This window comes from Macaca fascicularis, chromosome 5 (assembly GCF_037993035.2).
Source record: "Macaca fascicularis isolate 582-1 chromosome 5, T2T-MFA8v1.1".
In the NCBI taxonomy this organism is placed as follows: domain Eukaryota; kingdom Metazoa; phylum Chordata; class Mammalia; order Primates; family Cercopithecidae; genus Macaca; species Macaca fascicularis.
The window spans coordinates 158290511-158309254 of record NC_088379.1 but is presented as its reverse complement, the minus strand read 5'-3'; the positions used below and the strand labels follow the sequence as shown (position 1 = coordinate 158309254).

Here is an 18744-nt window from a genome sequence, read left to right as displayed (position 1 = left end):
TTTAAAATAACTAGAATATAAGAAGATAAGTCATTATTTGCCATCAATACCCAAATTATACATGCTTCAAAAGGAACACTGTCACCAAGTGTGGTGGCGCCTGCCTGTAGTACCGGATACTCAGGAGGCTGAGGCAGGGGGATCACTTGAGCCCAGGAGTTCAAGGGCAGCCTGGGCAATACAGAGATACTCCATCTCTAAAACACAAACCAAACAACAAAACAAAACAAAACAAAATCAAGAGGAGAAAAAAAGACAGGAGAAGCAGAGTGGTGAACATCCATTGTGAATACAATGATAGTTCTCCAGGTATCACGCATTGAAACAATCTTAGACAGTCACTATCATTGAGATCTTTGCCAAATTATTTAACCTCTTTGTGCCTCCAGTTCCTCAAAAAGCAAAATGGAGACAGTAACGGTAGCCACCTCCCTAGACTGCTGGTAGGATTCAATAAATATACAAAATGCATTTAGAACAGTAGTTGCCTGGCTCAGAGTAAGCAGAATACACATGTTAGCTATTTTTCTTCTTTACCAACAGCAGGATCGCCACCATCGTCAAGAATAATATCTAGCAGATAGGCGCCAGGTAGTTCTGAAAAGGCCTGGCTGGTAAGATCAGGATGAGCACAAGACTTCATCTTTCTTAGGAACATTTCTGAACCATTAAGCTCTTCTGATATCTGCAGGCGGCAACTATGTTTGCTGATGGGTTTTTGCCTGCAAGATGTACTTGTTTCAGTGGATTAACAGTAGACTGGCTGACAACTTCAGGGCAAGTGTATGTCACCATTAGTTGAAGGTGGTTCTACAAGTTATTGCCAGTGTTTAAAAAAAGAAACAAAAGGATCAAATAAAGTGGTAGTTGCTATTGTCAACTGAGGAAGAAATAGAACAGCTTCAGGTTATGCCCAGAATTTACCTTTCCTTGAATATTCTTTAGAAACGACTATTCTCCAATTCCTATCTGTGATTGTGCTGATGATTCACATAAAACAATATATGTGAAATAACTCTGAAAGCATAAAGCCACTGTAAAGCTTTGCTATATCCCTTTCTACTATGTGACAAGTTTTCCAGTTGCTTTCTTTCCCAATCAAGTGATACAAATAGAGGCCCAGATGAAATGCTTAGTGGTTCATGTTGATCTTCAATATTTTTTAAAGTCATAAGTCTATAGTTCAGATAATGATGAAAATAGAAAGTAAAATGATTTTTTAAAATCTCTAACCTAATACTTAGAAAAAGATTGCACTTTAAAAAAAAAGGTCAATATTTATTTAAAAAATTTTTAAATATTACAAGGCCACAAAGATACTATGTTGATGGTTTTCAGTTTGTTCTATACAATTTTTTTTAAAAGACTCTTAAAAATTTACATAAACATTTATACAGGGCTTACCATGTACCAGGTCCTCTTCCAGGTGCTTTGCAAATATTAACTAGTTTAATCCATACAATAACCCAATGAAGTATAATAGATTTTATTATTCCCCATTTTGCAACAGAGAAAAGTGAAAACAGAATTTAGGAGACTTTCAAACCCAGGCAGTCTGGCTCTAGGGTTTATGTTTCTATGCTATGCTACCATATATAATAATAACAAAATCTAGACTCACAATTAGTGAATCCTACTGGGTCAAACGTTCATAGCCTTGGCTATGATCTCCTTTTCTTCTGGTAGAAATGCATCCTCCTCACAGGAAGCTCTGTGTCCTTACTCTAATATGTAGAATTGTCATTATTAAAAGAATCTATAGACACAAACTTACCGTTTCACATCGGCCAATTTTAGCTTTTTCAATGCTTTTCTGCAGGCTTGCATGCTTTTGGCTTCCCTCAGACAACTAGAGAATCAAAAACAAATAAAATAGCTTGCTAAGACAAACTGCCATGTAGTCATGTAGTAGTTTATGAAAACAAAGTTGGCCGGGTGCAGTGGCTCGTAATCCCAGCACTTTGGGAGACCAAGGCGGGTGGATCACGAGGTCAAGGGATGGAGACCATCCTGGTCAACATGGTGAAACCCCATCTCTACTAAAAATACAAAAATGAGCTGGGCGTGGTGGTGCACGCCTGTAGTCCCAGCTACTTGAAAGGCTGAGGTTGCAGTGAGCCGAGATAGGGCCACTGCACTCCAGCCTAGTGACAGAGCAAGACCCTGTCTCAAAAAAAAAAAAAAACAAAAAAAGAAAACAAAGTCAAACACTATACTGGGAACTAATTTCTCCAATCTGAAGAAAACCAAAGACCATTAATCATTAGGGTACACTGGAAAAAAAAAAAAGTTTAAAAAACATTTTCTTTTTATTCCATGCCAATACATGAAACAAATATCATGCCTCTAATCTTTTCCACATAGTCTCTATTTATTAGGTTCCCCACTCCTACTCCAAGTAACTTGAGGTCTATTATTTAGTTAGAAATTGAACTTGAAGGCCAGGCACGGTGACTCATGCCTGTAATCCCAGCACTTTGAGAGGCCAAGGCAGGCAGATTGCATGACCCCACGAGGTGGAGACCGGCCTGGGCAACACGGCAAAGCCCCATCTCAACAAATACAAAAAAATTTAGCCAAGTATGATGGCATGAGCCTGTAGTCCCAGCTACTAAAAAAAAAAAAAAAAAAAAAAAAAAAAAGAAACAAAAAAGAAACTGAATTTGAAAATCCAAAAAAATCTCTTTTCTATAAATTCTCTCTGCAAATTTCATTTCACTTCCGACTAAAGTCTTTTCAAAATACCTAACCTATTTCACTAAGTCAATAATAAATTTGTCACTTATTATTATTACATAAAGTACTTCACAAGGAATTGCATAGTTACATATCATGTTCTCAAGAAAAAAATCTGCTAGCCTGTTGCCAAGTTTAGGTATGTTTTATATCTTTTTCTCTTTTTATTCTTGAGATAGTGTCTCACTCTGGTGCCTAGGCTGGAGTGCAGTGTCATGATCATGACTCCCTGCAACCTTTGCCTCCCAGGCTCAAGCCATCCTCCAACCTCCACCTCCCAGTAGCTGGGACTGCAGGTGTGCACCACCACAATCAGCTATTTTAAAAATTTTTTCTAGAGATGGAGTTTTGCCATGTTGCCCAGGCTGGTCTTGAACCTCCAGGCTCAAGCAATCTTCCGACCTCAGCCTCCCAACATGCTGAGATCACAGGTGTGTGCCCTGTTGCTCAGCCTGTTTTATATATCTTAAAAGTCATCAGTTTAAACTTTTTACTCAGCTTAGAAAGTAGATAAGTTGTATGTGGAAATGGATTAAATAACACCAGCATAAAGAGACTACAGATATTGAATGCTGATTAGCATGTGGGTAGGCCTACACATCAAAAAGGACTGGTTAATTTCAGAGTGTTGGCTTTTTGTCTCAATTTTGTTAATCTCACCTGGGTCTACAAGTAAACAAATAATCACAGGAAATTCTGAATACTAAATTCTCCACATCTTTTGCTATAAACTAGTTAGAAATTACAGATTCATTTGATTGGGTAAGGACCTTCTTAAAAAATATTTCACTCCTCCCTCATTCTTGAATTACAAACATTTAGAAAATAATTAATAATTGGATGGATTTAATTTCTGTTGGCTGATTATAAAAAACTAACTGTTCACGGCCGGGCATGGTGGCTCACACCTGTAATCCCAGCACTTTGGGAGGCCGAGGCGGGCGGATCATGAGGTCAGAAGATCGAGACCATCCTGGCTAAGATGGTGAAACCTTGTCTCTACTAAAAATACAAAACCAAAATTAGCCGGGCATGGTGGCAGGCACCTGTAGTCCCAGCTACTCCGGAGGCTGAGGCGGGAGAATGGCATGAACCCGGGAGGTGGAGCTTGCAGTGAGCCAAGATCCCACCACTGCACACCAGCCTGGGTGACAGAGCGAGACTCCGTCTCAAAAAACAAATAAACTGCTCCCCTACCCCGAAAACACACACACACACACACACAAAACTAACCGTTCACAATATGATCTAGTCATATGTAGAGAGTGGATAGAATTTAGATATCCTTTTTTTGCTTGAAATTCAGAAATACTATCTTCAAAAAGTTGGTAAGTTTACCCTTGCTTTGGGAAATCTTTCACGTCTCAGTACGCATAAAGGGACCGTTGTAAGCTTTCCTTTAACAGCTCTCCAGTCACTGATTCTAATCCGTAGCATGAACAAGATCTATAGATAATGCCAGGCAGACACCACTACAAACCAGTTATACCTCTCCTTGCAAGTAATTATCTTCCTAAGTTTAAAAAAAAAAATCTGCTGTATACATATATTTTTAAGACGGAGTTTCTCTCTTCTTGCTCAAGCTGGAGTGCAATGGCACTATCTTGGCTCACTGTAACCTCTGCCTCCCAGGTTCCAGCGATTCTCCTGCCTCAGCCTCCAGAGTAGCTGGGATTACAGGCACCCACCACCACATCCGACTAATTTTTCGTATTTTTAGTAGAGAGTAGAGATTGGGTTTGACCATGTTGGCCAGGCTGGTCTCGAACTCCTGACCTCAAGCAATCCACCCACCTCAGCCTCCCAAAGTGCTGGGATTACAGGCGTGAGCCACCACACTCGGCCGAAGATCTAGTTCTTTTAAAAAAGAGCTCCTATTTATAAAATAAAGTCATATTTTAAAAGTTAATATTAGTCTGACCAACATGGGGAAATGCTGTCTCTACTAAAAATACAAAAATTAGCCAGGAGTGGTGGCGCACACCTATAATCCCAGCTACTTGAAAGGCTGAGGCACAAGAATCGCTTGAACCTGGGAGGTGGAAGTTGCAATAAGCTGAGATCATACCACTGCACTCCAGCCTGGGCAACAGGGTGAGACTCTATCTCAAAATAAAAAAAAAAATAAAATAGAAGTTAATATTCCACCCTGAAGGACCTGCCTGAAATAATTAAAATATATACATAACATTTAAATTTAGGAGTAAATAATTTTTTCCAATTAAAAAAAAACACATATTTTAGCATAACATTTTTCCATTAAAAATGTTTTTAAAATAACCAGACAGACACTATCCAAACAGTTACTAATTATATAAAAGACAATAATGAAAGGACATTTTAAGGACATTTTATATATATACACACATACGTATATATACACTTTTTTTTTTTTTTTTTTTGAGAAAGGGGCTGGAATGCAGTGGCCGGATCTCGGCTCACTGCAACCTTTGCCTTCCGGGCTCAAGCAATCCTCCTACGTCAGCCTCCCAAGTAGCTGGAACCACAGACACATGCTACCATGCCCGGCTAATTTTTTTATTTTTTTTGTAGAGATGGAACTTTGCCATGTCGCCCAGGCTGGTCTTGCACTCCTGGGCTCGAGCAGTTCATGTACCTGGGCTTCCCAGAGTACTGGGATTACAGGCGTGAGCCACCACACCCAGCCAGGATATATACCTTAATTATATTAATTAAGAGTCTTTCAGGTACTATACATCTGTTTGGAATTACTTACAACTTAAAAGCATTTGAAAAACAGCTCATTCAGAAATTTCTTTTTTTTTTTTTTTTTTTTTTTTGAGATGGAGTCTCGCTCTGTCGCCCAGGCTGGAGTGCAGTGGCCGGATCTCAGCTCACTGCAAGCTCCGCCTCCGGGGTTTACGCCATTCTCCTGCCTCAGCCTCCCGAGTAGCTGGGACTACAGGCGCCCGCCATCTCGCCCGGCTAGTTTTTTGTATTTTTTAGTAGAGACGGGGTTTCACTGTGTTCGCCAGGATGGTCTCGATCTCCTGACCTCGTGATTCACCCATCTCGGCCTCCCAAAGTGCTGGGATTACAGGCTTGAGCCACCGCGCCCGGCCAGAAATTTCTTAATTACAAAAATAATCTTACATATTTCAAATCTGAAGCATGGAATTCATAACTTGTCATTTTAAGTATCTTGGTAATACAGGGAGGCACAATCCAAATGATGTTATTAAAGGAAAAGCTTCTGCTAATTATCCTAAGTACTGAAATAATTTGGTTCAACTCAGTAGTGAAGGACTCTTGGCTCACTGCATAGTTCTTAAAATCCCAACCACTGGAAACAAACAATGAAAGCAACTCTTGTGGGGCCACCCATGCTATCAGCTTTTCATCTATACAGTTGCACTACTGCCATAGTTCCGAACCTATACCTTGGAAATAAACCAAATGCAGCCCTCATGTGATAAAAGCTGAGATTTCTAGTCACTGTATATCAACTATCTGAACCAGTAGTTACCAAACTTTAGCATATAGTGGAACCCAAAGGGCTTTTAAGGCACAGGTTGCTGGGCTCTACCTCCCGAGTTTCTGAATAGCACATCTGCGGTGGGGTCCAATAACGTGCATTTCTAGCATGTTCCCAGGTGATGCTGCTAGTTGGGGACACCACACTTCTGATAATTAGTGAACTAAACAAGAATCTATTTTCTTATAGTAACAAACTCAACTAAAACACACAGGATATTTATCTATAGAAAAATGTTATCTCGTTCACAAGCAAAGATGAATTACTGCTAAATGCTGTAGCCCGAACAAGAAAACATCTTAATGTTTGTCTTTAAAAGAAATACAAATGTCCACATTTACAAAAATAGAGAGGTGATAGCCTGTATTTTTAAAAAGGCATGGGTTGGGCGCAGTGGCTCACACCAGTAATCCTAGCACTTTGAGAGGCCAAGGCAGGTGGATCACTTGAGGTCAGACCAGCCTGACCAACATGGTGAAACCCCGTAACTACTAAAAATACAAAAATTAGCTGGTTGTGGTGGCATACACCTGTAATCCCAGCTACTCAGGAGACTGAGGCAGGAGAACTGCTTGAACCCAGAAGGCGGAGGTTGTAGTGAGCCAAGATCGTACCACTGCACTCCAGCCTGGGTGACAGAGCAAGACTTCATCTCAAAAAAAAAAATTAATAAACAATAAAAAGGTATTTATCATAATATTCCTTTAAAGAGCAAAGTCTTCAACATTCTATAATGCAACTGATAATGGCAGGAGGCAGACAAATGCCTAGGCAGATAGGGGTGGGTCCCTGGTGAAACCCCACCTCCAAGCCAAAGACAGTTTAAAGCCTGAAAGCCAAACTACAAATTAAATCCACAGACTAGATTGAGAACCCATCTTCCTATTTGGTGGCTTTCCTCTGATCCCCACCCTTCACCTATTTTACATATACCTACCGTTTCATAATTGGTTTTCTATATTGCTGTGCTCACCTTTCAGTGGTGCCTTTAGTTTCTTTGCATACTCACAAACCAATCAGTATGCACTCCCCTATTCTGTGCCCTTTTTATAAAAGCCCCCGACTCAGCCACACTGGGAGAGAAACCATCGGACTATGGGGTGGGGGGACCATCCCCTAAGATCCCTCTCCAATGAGACCTGTTCTGTTGCTCAATGAAATTCTTCTCTGTCCATTCTTACCCTTCAATTGTCAGGGTATTCTTGTTCTTCTTGGAAGCAGAACAAGAGCTCGGGAACTGCCAAATGGAGTACAAGCTGTAACACAGGTGGGCTGAGTGGGCAGGGTACCTCCAGCAGCAGGCCTGGGGCTGAGCAAGGCCCAGATTGGGGCTAGTGCGGTGCTGCTGGCTGTGGAGGTTTCCAGTTGGCAAAGCAGCTGAGAAAAATCTCGTGCCACAATTACATACTTTAACAAATCCACTTCCAAATTTCACTAAAGCGAATAATAATTTTTAAAAACTCAGTAACCCAGAACCCAACTGCAGCTGCAACAATAAAAACTACTTATAATCAGTAAAAACAGGATTTCATCCTTATTTATTCATTTTTTGAGACAGGGTCTTACTCTGTTGCTCAGGCTGGAATGCAGTGGCATGATCATGGCTCACTACAGCCTTGAAATGCAGGGTTCAGGCAATCCTCCTACCGGAGCCTCCTGAGTAGCTGGGACTATAGGCATGCACCACTATGCCTAATTTTTAATTTTTTTTTTTGTAGAGACAAGGTCTCACTCCTTGGCTAGTCTCAAACTCCTGGGCTCAAGTGATCCTCCTGCCTTGTCCTCCCAAAGTGCTGGAATTACAAGCCACCACACCCAGCCTAGGATTCCATCTTTAGATCTGAGGAACTGACACAATGCTTCCCTTAAATGCATTCCAGGTCACCTATACAGATAATCAGGATTGAGAAAAATAATACCAACGTTTTCTAAAGGGCTAATTCATTGCCTGGAGGAACTGACTATTCATAAGACACAGAATGACTGATTCAAGCTGGCTGCATTGGAATTCTGATTTACTTTTTTAGAAATTAAAAAAATGTCGTAGCATTAAAGGAGGAGTACAGAGACGTTCACAGATGGGAAAGAATGCCAAGGAATAGAGAATGAGAGAGAGACAAGAGCAAAAGCAACTAGATCAGTCTACTGCTTTATCAAAATTCATGCACTATGTTGTGGGAAAAAAAGGTTATATTTCCATTCTGCTTTAAAAAGAAAAAAAAGCCATATAATTTATTTATTTATTTGGGTTTTTGTTTCCTTGTTTTGCTTTGTGACAGTCTTGTTCTGTCACCCAGGCTGGAGTGCAGTGGTGTGATCATGATCTCCAAGGCACAAGCCATCTTCCTGCCTCAGCCTCCTGAGTAGCTACAACTACAGGCATGCACCACTATGCCAGCTAATTTTTTTATTTTTCATTTTTTGTAGAGATGGGGTCTTACTATGTTGCCCAGGCTGGTCTCCAATTTCTGAGCTCAAGCAATCTTCCTGCCTTGACTTCCCACGTGTTGGGATTACAGGTATGAGTGACTGAGTCTGGCCTTGTTTATGTTAAAATTTAAAATTTGTCTCTTCTAATAAAGGGAATATTCCATTTAAAAATTAACTAATCATAAGGAAACAATGAACACTGTAAAGATATATTTATGTATAAAGATGGGAGTAATACACTTGTCTCAACAATAGAGAAATGTTAATATTTCATGGTATAAATATGTCATAATTACCGATGGAAGTGTTTTCAAAGAATTTTTAATGGCAACGAAAAATTCCCGTGGGATACAACTGAGTTTTTTTAAAAGCTAGAAGGAAAACTATAATACATTGAGAGCCTATCTATGACCAAAAAAAAAACCAAACAAAAACCACTGCAAGAAAATGCACTAAATCTAAGCAATGATTATCTCTGTGTTGTGAAACATACTTTTAAGTTTTCCATATAATGAACATATATAACTAGTATTTAAAAAATTATTTTCCTGTTATATGAATATATTCTTAAAATATTAAAATGTGAGCACATTCATGTTTTAAAAGACTCAAAGCAAAATCCTCATTTGCCTTTCCACTTCTGCACCATCCCCACAACCCCCTCCCCAGTGACCCCTGTAAAGTCCAGTGTGCATCCTTCTTGTCTTATTTCTTTGTTTTACATCTAGATATAGATCAATATGGATAACATTTAAAAGCATATAGGGGATTATCTGTTATGTAGTGTCTTACGCCTCGCTATTTTCAGAGAAATTTCCATATCTGCATATATAGTTAGGTCTACTTTGATTTCTTTTTTGTTGTTGTTGTTGTTGACATGGAGTCTCGCTCTGTCACCCAAGCTGGAGTGCAGCAGTGCGATCTTGGATCACTGCAACTTCTGCCTCCCGGGTTCAAGCGATTCTCCTGCCTCAGCCTCCTGAGTAGCTGGGATTACAGGGGCGTGCCACCACACCTGGCTAATTTTTGTATTTTTAGTAGAGACGGGGTTTCACGATGTTGGTCAGGTTGGTCTCGAACTCCTGACCTCGTGATCCACAGTCTCCACTGTTGCTCAGGCTGGAATGCACTAGTGCAATCATAGCTCATTGTAGCCTCAACACTCCTGGGCTCAAGTGATCCTCCTGCTCCAGCGTCCTGAGTAGGTAGGACTACACGTGTGCACCATCGTACCCAGCTAATTAAAAATTTTTTTTTGTAAAGAGGTCTCACTATGTTGCCCAGGCTGGTCTCGAACTCCTGGCCTCATGAGATCCTCCTGCCACAGTCTCCCAAAGTCCTGGGATAACAGACGTGAACCACCAAGCCTGGACTCATTCATTAAAAACAAAACAAAACAAAACAAAAACCAAAAACACACTTTTATTTTTTAGAGCAGTTTTAGGTTCAAAGTACAACTGAATGAAAGATATAGAGATTTCCCATATATGACCTAATTCCGCATATGTACAGCCTCCTCTGCTATCAAAATCCCACACAAGATGGTACATTTGCTACAATCAGTGAACCTACATTGATATCATTATCATCCAAAGTCCACTGTCTACGTTACAGTTCAAAGTCTTTTGTTCAGTGGTTGTGGGAAACAATTCTCCCTGCCCTCTGGATTCTAAACTACACAGCTACAAAGAGGCAAAGAGCCCAAATTACTGCTGGCATCCATCTTGTCATCATGAAGAAAGCCAACCTGAGGACATGAGCATCACACAAAAGGAAAAGCCAAGATAAATGCAGAGAAATTGAGTCAGAGTCTTAAATGATGTCTGAAGCATGCTCTACCGTTTTCTTTTCTTTTCTTTCTTTTTTGAGACAGGGTCTTACTCTGTCACCCAGGTTAGAGTGCAGTGGCATGATCATGGCTCACTGCAACCCTGACCTCCCGAGCTCAAGCAATCCTCCCACCTCAGCCTCCTGAGCAGCTGGGAAAACAAGTGTGCACCACCATACTGGGCTAATTTTTGTGTTTTTTTTTTTTTTTTTTTGTAGAGTCAGTGTTTTACCATGTTGCCCTGGCTGGTCTTGAACTCCTGGAGTCAAACAATCTTCCTGCATTGGCCTCCTGAAGTGTTGGCATTACAGGCATGAGCCACTGTGCCTGGACCATGCTTTACTTTTGAAAACTTGGAAGTTAAACAAGTCGTTAAATCAATCTCTCCCCTATCCTTTAAGCAAAGTAAACTTGAATTTTCTGCCTTTAACACAGTAAATATTTTAACTGTTACAATGGATAAAACTTTAATAATAATCTCTTTCATATAGTGCTGGCCAGCTATGAAGGCTGTGAAAAATTTTGGGAGATATCAAATTTAAAACATCCTATTCCTCTACTTTGGGAAATACAACAAAGTGTCCAAGAATAAGAGTGGCTGGAATAAAGTAATGCATGCCAGGAAAGCTCTTCATTCAATAAGCATTTATAAAGTACCCACTACATATACAGTTACAGTATCATTGGCTCAGATCTTTTCACAAAATTAATATAGCTGGGTAATGAACACCTTAAGGTATTGCTTTGCAGGTAGTGAGTACTGGATGTTTGTTGAATATTTTCGGATTAAGTTATTTTTCATTATATGCTGTAAGACAGTAGTCATTAAAAGAAAACACTCTGTGAAGCTAGCAAGAATATAGCATATTAATGTTCCACTTAACCAGAGGGTTAAATTTCCAGCAATCCAACCCTGAGGAACACATTAAGAACCTGGAAATAAGAAACGTAGTCCAGAAATCCTGAATAATGGACATAGAAAGAGTATGAAAATCCCATCAAGTAAGAAACATAAAGGACAAGTGAAGCCACTTAATAAGTACATGCTGAGACACACATAAAATAATACCTGCTAAAGGTAAGACCACAATCAATTACAATGTGAAAAAAACGAACTGTCAAGCAGAGTCAGAGCCTAACAAGTGACTAGTACCTCAACTAGATATAATAAGACTAAAGTAATAAAAGCAGAAATAGGCCATGCACAGTGGCTCACACCTGTAATCCCAACACTTTGGGAGGCCAAGGTAGGAAGATCGGTTGAGGTCAGGAGTTCAAGACCAGCCGGGCCAGGAAAGCAAGACCCTATCTCTGCCAAAAAATAAAAATAAAAATTAGCTGGGCATGGCGGCATGCACCTGTAGTCCTAACTACTCAAGAGGGTGAGGAATGAGGATCACTTGAGCCACAGAAGTCAAGGCTACAGTGAGCCATGATTATACCACTGCACTCCATCCTGGGCAACAGAGTGAGGCCCTGGCTCTTAAAAAAAAAAAAAAAAAAAGTGGAAATGGGAATATGGAAAGGAAAAAAAGCAGGTAGATTTTTAAAATGAACCATTTCTAACTTCTAGGAAGGATTAAAAATATTAAAAAGTAGTTAAGAGCTATAAAAGATCCAATAGAAGCCTAACAGTGTCAGGACAAAGAACTTAGTTGTGGCTACAGTCAGACAAAGGCTTATGCAGAATCCAGTCAGAAATCATTCAGATATTTTGAGAGTCAAAGACATGCAAAATCCAACTGATGCCATGAAGGCAGTTGCATATAAACTTATGAATGTTTACAGACTGTTTAGACCTGAGAAATGGGTTCTCCCGCAACAAATCCAGAGATGAGGGCTAAGTTGAAGAGGCTACTAATTGTCTACCAATATCCATTCTTTCTTAGTAACAGGATCTCAGACAATAGGCCTAGCTAAAAACAAAAAACAAGAAACTCTGTATTTCCCAGCCTACTTCAAATCAGGTGTAGCCATGACTAAGTTTTGTCCAATAAAATGGGATCAGATGTTGGAAGCGGATGTGCCCTTTACCCTTCCCTCTCTCCTTCGTGCTACCTCTGTAATAAGGACATGATGGAGTGCTTCAGGAGTCACAAGAGCAGTCTTCTAGCAAGGGCACATAATCACATAATCTTTGTCTCTTTTTTAGTCTAGAGTTCTTTCAGGCCACTGATTGCAATTGCAGCTTCCTGTCCCCTATCCCAACCAAGGTATGGAGAAACAGAGAGAAAGAGAGAGGAGGTAAACGGGACAGGAAATACACTTAACAAGTATTGTTGTTAAGATGCCTCAGGGTTCTCTGGGCCTGGGAGATATTTAAGCTAAATCCTTTAAGCTAAATCCTTTCTGGGTTCTTTGTAGGTGTTCCTGTTGGGTCTCCCCAGCTGCAATCCACATGATGTAGAAAACACATTCTATTTTTCTGGCTGCTACCCAACATTCTTTCTCTCACCATCGGGCTTCTCTGTTTGCCACCAGTCTCCTTCCAGCCTGGGTTTTCAGAGATTCATAGTACACAGACTCCCTGTTAGGTTTCAATGACTTTCTCTGGGACAGAATTTAACACAGTACGAGGTGAGCTCTTGTTCTCTCACTTTTGTGTGTGGGTCACATGCAGTCCATGGAAATACTCATATGCTCAACAAATTTTCAGGCTTGCTGGCCAAGGTCCTACTTATATGTATTATAAAAACTGAAAGAACCTCCCAACAGATCTACATAGATGCTAAAGATCAGTAAAATTATTTTCACATATGGAATTGCTTTTTTCCTATTTTTTTTCCAAAAGCATTGGGAAAGAATGGGCCTAACAGATTAGCCTATTCAGTAGTCTCCATCACACCACTGAAGTTGTCTAGGTTGAAAGTTGCATGGCCGGGCGCGGTGGCTCATGCCTGCAATCCCAGCACTTTGGGAGGCAGAGGCGGGCAGATCACGAGGTCAGGAGATCGAGAACATCCTGGCCAACATGGGGAAACCCCGTCTCTACTAAAAATACAAAAAATTAGCTACGCATGGTGGCGGAAGTCTGTAGTCCCAGCTACTTGGGAGGCTGAGGCAGGAGAATGGCGTGAATCCGGGAGGCGGAGCTTGCAGTGAGCCAAGATCGCATGACTGCGCTCCAGTCTGGGTGACAGAGTGAGACTCTGTCTCAAAAAAAAAAAAAAAAAAAAAAAAAAGAAAGTTTCTCATACCTGATTCAGTTTTACTCCTGGCATTTCTGAATACTTATGAGAATTAAGATTGTCCACCACTGAAATTTCTAATGAAAATATTGCTTAATTACTATTTTAAATGTTTTAATGTAATAAGTTATTCAGTTCCTTTAAGTAATTTTGTTTATTAGAAGACATCAATCTAAAATAAAACAAATTATTTGCTAAGATAATAACCAGTTAAGAGTTTAAACTCCAATTTCTACTTAGATAGAATTAACTTAAAGATTTAAATTTCTATTTAGATCAGGTTAAAATAAACTTCCCATTAAATTTACAAAGTCTGAGAAATATTCAGTGATTAGAGTACCTGGCCATAAAGGCTTTTATCTTTTTAAGAGAATAATGCTCTTACTTTCCTACTTCTGCCTCTTACAGTAGAATGGTTCAAGAGGACTTGGATTTCAAAAAATTAAAAGGGCAAACTAATGACTTCCCTTCCATGGGCTATATAGCTAAAGAAGAGCAAAGAAAGCAAGTGAACACATTCTGATAGCAAACTAGCTCAAGAGTTGTGAGCAACCCACCAAACAAAGATTGATAGTAAACCAAAGTGTTAGAGGTTATTTAAAAGGGGAATGCATATAGCTTTAAAAAATAACAATTAATATAATTTAAAACTGAGATTGCTTTGTTTTGGATCTAAAGTTAAGCTACTTTTTTCAAAAAGAGTTACTGTACACAAAAGTTCTGGTTAAGTAAATATAAATACTGAGGAACCTGAACAAGGACCCAAATCTGAATGTGATGAAATATAGGCCTGGATGTTTAAACCATGCCCTTGAGTCAAGTAAGAGCTATACTTTAAATGAAAAAAAGCACCCTCCTAACAAGGTTATTTTTATGAAACTTCTAAGTATACAGTCTGGTGCGGTGGTGTGCACCTGTAGTCCCAGCCACTTAGGAGGCTAAGGAGCACTTGAGGCCAGGAGTTCTAGGCTATTGTGTGCTACGCTGATCAGGTGTCTACACTAAGTTTGGCACCAATACGGTGACCTACTGGGAGTGGGGACCACTGGATTGCCTAAGCAGGGGGGGATCCAGCCCTGGTAGGAAATGGAACAGATAAAAACTCCCATGCTGCTCAGTAGTGGGATCATGGCCATGCATAGCTACTGCATTCCAGTCTGGGCAACACAGCAAGACTCCATCTCTTTAAAAAAAATTTATATATATGTTTCTTTCATACACACACACACATACACACACACATATATATATAACAGCCAGAGATGTTATGAATACTGAAATTTTAAAGTTTGTAAAATATTGATATGCTTTGGGGGCGCAATACAGCCCAAACAAATTGAAATTAAGGCTATTCCAGGAAAGTAAGAATATATATAACTTTGACACTCTGCCACTACCTGGTAGCAGCATCAAAATTGCAGGCCCAGTTTTTTGTAGAATAAATCTTTTACAAGTTGTTTGGTTTCGGGGCAGTATATTTTTGAAGAATGGCTGCCACAAATCTGTATCTCATATGAAACACGGAGGAGTGTTTGAGAATGGGAATTCTGTAGCGGTAGGGTCAGCCTTCTCAGGTTCATCTACCAAACAGCTTCAGCAGCAAAGGAGAATCATTGCTGGAGGAAGGTTTGGAAGCCCAGACCAAAGCTACCAACCGCAAAAGCAAGACAGACAATAAATATAAAAATAAATATCTGGCCGAGCGCGATGGCTCACGTCTGTAATCCCAGCACTTTGGGAGGCCGAGGCGGGCGGATCACAAGGTCAGGAGATTTGAGACCATCCTGGCTAACACAGTGAAACCCTGTCTCTACTAAAAATACAAAAAATTAGCTGGGCACCTGTAGTCCCAGCTACTTGGGAGGCTGAGGCAGGAGAATGGTGTGAACCTAGGAGGTGGAGCTTGCAGTGAGCCGAAATCGCACCACTGCACTCCAGCCTGGGCGACAGAGTGAGACTCTGTCTTAAAAAAAAAAAATCTCTGATGTCTTACGTTCTACCACACAAATTCATATAAGCTTTAGAGTTGTAATATTAACTTTTCAGCATTATTTTAAATAATTTACCAATAAAAAAAAATCTTAGTTTATTTACCTTATTCCCCCCACAATCTTTCAGTCACTTAATTTCAACAATTATATATCTAATTCTGGATTATCCAGGCCATAAAGAAGTAATAAGAGAATTCAGTTTAGTAAAAGTGACTTTTAAGTGCACAGAGATATAATCTGGCAGATCCTGTTAGTTGCCTCTCCAAAGCCAGCCCTTCTTTGTTAACAGAACTACAGCTTCTGTTCAGACTAAGGTGTTAATGTGCTCAGAGGATGGTCCCTTCCCAGAGCATGAATTTTTTTCACTTAGATCCCTTCAATGTGAGCAAGTAATTCAGATCTGGCCAATAAGACATAAATTCTGGGATATTTCTCCTGGATAAAGAGAGATGTCCAAGAAGACAGTTCATCTTTCTTTCTGCTTTGACGTTGTCATGGTAGGACGTAGTAGCTGCAGTAACTACTTGCAGGTAAAAAGGAAAATCCAAAAAAATGTCAAAAAATAAATAAATAAATAAATAAATCCAGTCCAGACTTCTGATATCAATGTGTGGTGGGATTAACCAATCCTGAAAGAAGCTACCTCCAAATTTGTTACATAAGATAATCAACTCCTATTAATTAAGTCAACTTTGATCCACTTTTCTGTTATTTGTGGCTAAAAATATCCTGATTCATGCACATAAAAAAGAAAAAAAATTATATAAAAATGTCCATGGTAATTAGTTTTGAATAAGAGAATAACAGATCGTTTAATTTTCTTTATCTTTTCATCTACAGTAAATAACCCTTTTTTTTTTTGGTGTGGGGGGATAAGGTTGTGCTTTGTTGCCCAGACTGAAATATGTGGAGCAATCATAGCTCACTGCAGCCTCAATCTTTTGGGCTCAAGCCATCCTCCTGCCTCAGCCTCCTGAGTAGCTGGGACTACAGGTGTGCGCCACGACATCTGGTTTTTTTGTTTTGTTTTGTTTTGTTTTTGAGATGGAGTCTTGTTCTGTTGCCCAGGCTGAAGTGCAGTGGTGTGGTCTTGGCTCACTGCAACCTCTGCCTCTCGGGTTCAAGCGATTCTCCTGCCTCAGTCTCCTGAGTAGTTGGAATTACAGGCACACGCCCAGCTAATTTTTGTATTTTTAGTAGACGGGTTCACCACATTGGTCAGGTTGGTTTCGAACTCCTGACCTCGTGATCTGCCCACCTCGGCCTCCCAAAGTGCTGGGATTACAGGGGTAAGCCACCATGCCTGGCTAATTTTTCTAATTTTTTTTTTTTTTTGCAGAGATGGCGCTTGCTGTCACGATCAAGCTGGTCTCAAACTCCTGGCCTTAAACCATCCTCATCTTGGCCTCCCAGAGCACTGTATTACAGGTATAAGCCACTGTTCCTGGCCTTTTAGAATGTCTCTGTCCAGTTCAGACTTACTTAAAAAATGGAAATAATAATATTTTAAAATAGGATATGTGGCTTTTGTGGTTTCAAAGTTCTCACTTGCTAATGTCATGTTAGAGATACAAATCTAAAGTATGCTAAATGGATGGAGAGAACAGATGTTTAATCTGTAGACACTTATACATACACTAAGAAAGCTGACTACCATACTGAAGTCCCTGATAATAAGGGAGTAGTTAAGGATAAGGAATATGGATTGGGCTCTTTCAGAGACTCCATGCAGGTATATTTAATTAGCAAAGGAGTCAAAAAAGACCAGTTGTTATCAACAGCGCTTTGCACATGTTGGGATATGATTTGCCAACTGGTGAGACTATTCCAGATATCAACATAGAAGATAAGTCAGCTCTGGGAAGAAGAGGTAGTCTAAGACAGTAAATAGTCTTATTTGCTAAAATGAACCCATAAACTTAGGCAGCATTTCTCCAAAGTGTATTCCATGGGTCACCAATCCCTCATAAAAATGGGTCGAATGAGATTCACAATGCATGCTGGCATATTAAAGCTTTAGAAAAGTCAAACTAGTTTATCTTTGTCAACCCAGGATTGCTCAAATTCCTTTGATTATAGAACCCCCTTTTATGTAACACTTATCATATATCCATTCCACAGAATTATTTTGTGTCATTTGGAGCTCAGTCCCAGCAAAATATAATTCTGGTAAGGTAGTAGCAAAAAAATAGTTTAAAATTCACATTTAATTATTCCTATACAATATGTATTTATAAAGCTGAGTTCTAGGAAAAAAATCAAGATTACTATAATAACTATTTAATGGAAATCACCTTTTCTGCTGTATGTGTAGACTGGGAGTCAAAGAAAAGGTATGGGTCTGGGAGTAAGACTACTGGACCCAGTACACAATAGCTGGAACAGAAACTAGGTTGTGATGTATTGATTTATGCATTCGCTCAAAATTTATCATGTTTCTTTATGTTTCAATGTGTCTCAGAGACTGCATCCCATGTGGGAGATGGAAAATGATTAAGATATAGACCCTGCCTTCAAAGAAAGTCTGCCATAGAAACAAGGCACATAAAGATTTCACTTGAGAAAAGATATATATAAAAGACAGTCACAGCACAAAAAAGTACTATACTCTGCTGAGGAAGAAGGGATTTTAAAACTTCCAAGTAAAAAGAACAAGGCCCATACAACTATAATTGGTCTGTTATAAACCAAAAAAAGGAAAAAGCCAGGCACAGCATGTAAATGGCCGAAGTTAAATTTGAATCCAGAGAGTCTAGGTCTAGAGTCTACTCCCTTAAATCACTCTGCTATAGTGCCCTTCACCCTTCAATTCCCTTATGAGCTCCCACAGATCTTTCCAGCACCAACTTACATGTCTCCTTAATTATAAAGCCTTTTCGGAAGCAGAACTGACTTTCACCCTCTTTTTGTCCTATCATTATTCTTCAGCATTGCATATATCATACCATATTGCAATGATTTGTTGACATGGGCATCTCTTCATTAGAGTGAGAGGTTCTAGAGAACAGAAACTGCCTAATTCATTCTTATGTCCCTCTCATCAATCACAATGCCAGCCACAGCAAGCATTCACTA

At 39.7% G+C, this 18744-nt stretch overlaps 1 protein-coding gene across 9 annotated transcripts in view; it reads right to left on the bottom strand.

The window, feature by feature from the left end:
• MND1 (meiotic nuclear divisions 1) overlaps positions 1–18744 on the bottom strand; it is a 107184-nt gene that overhangs the window by 52711 nt on the left and 35729 nt on the right. For all 9 annotated transcript variants that reach the window (XM_065545623.2, XM_065545622.2, XM_045392967.3 and 6 more), the window contains one exon: positions 1775–1849. In XM_065545623.2, the coding sequence (XP_065401695.1) occupies positions 1775–1849 (75 nt within the window). The remainder of the gene's footprint in view (positions 1–1774; positions 1850–18744) is intronic.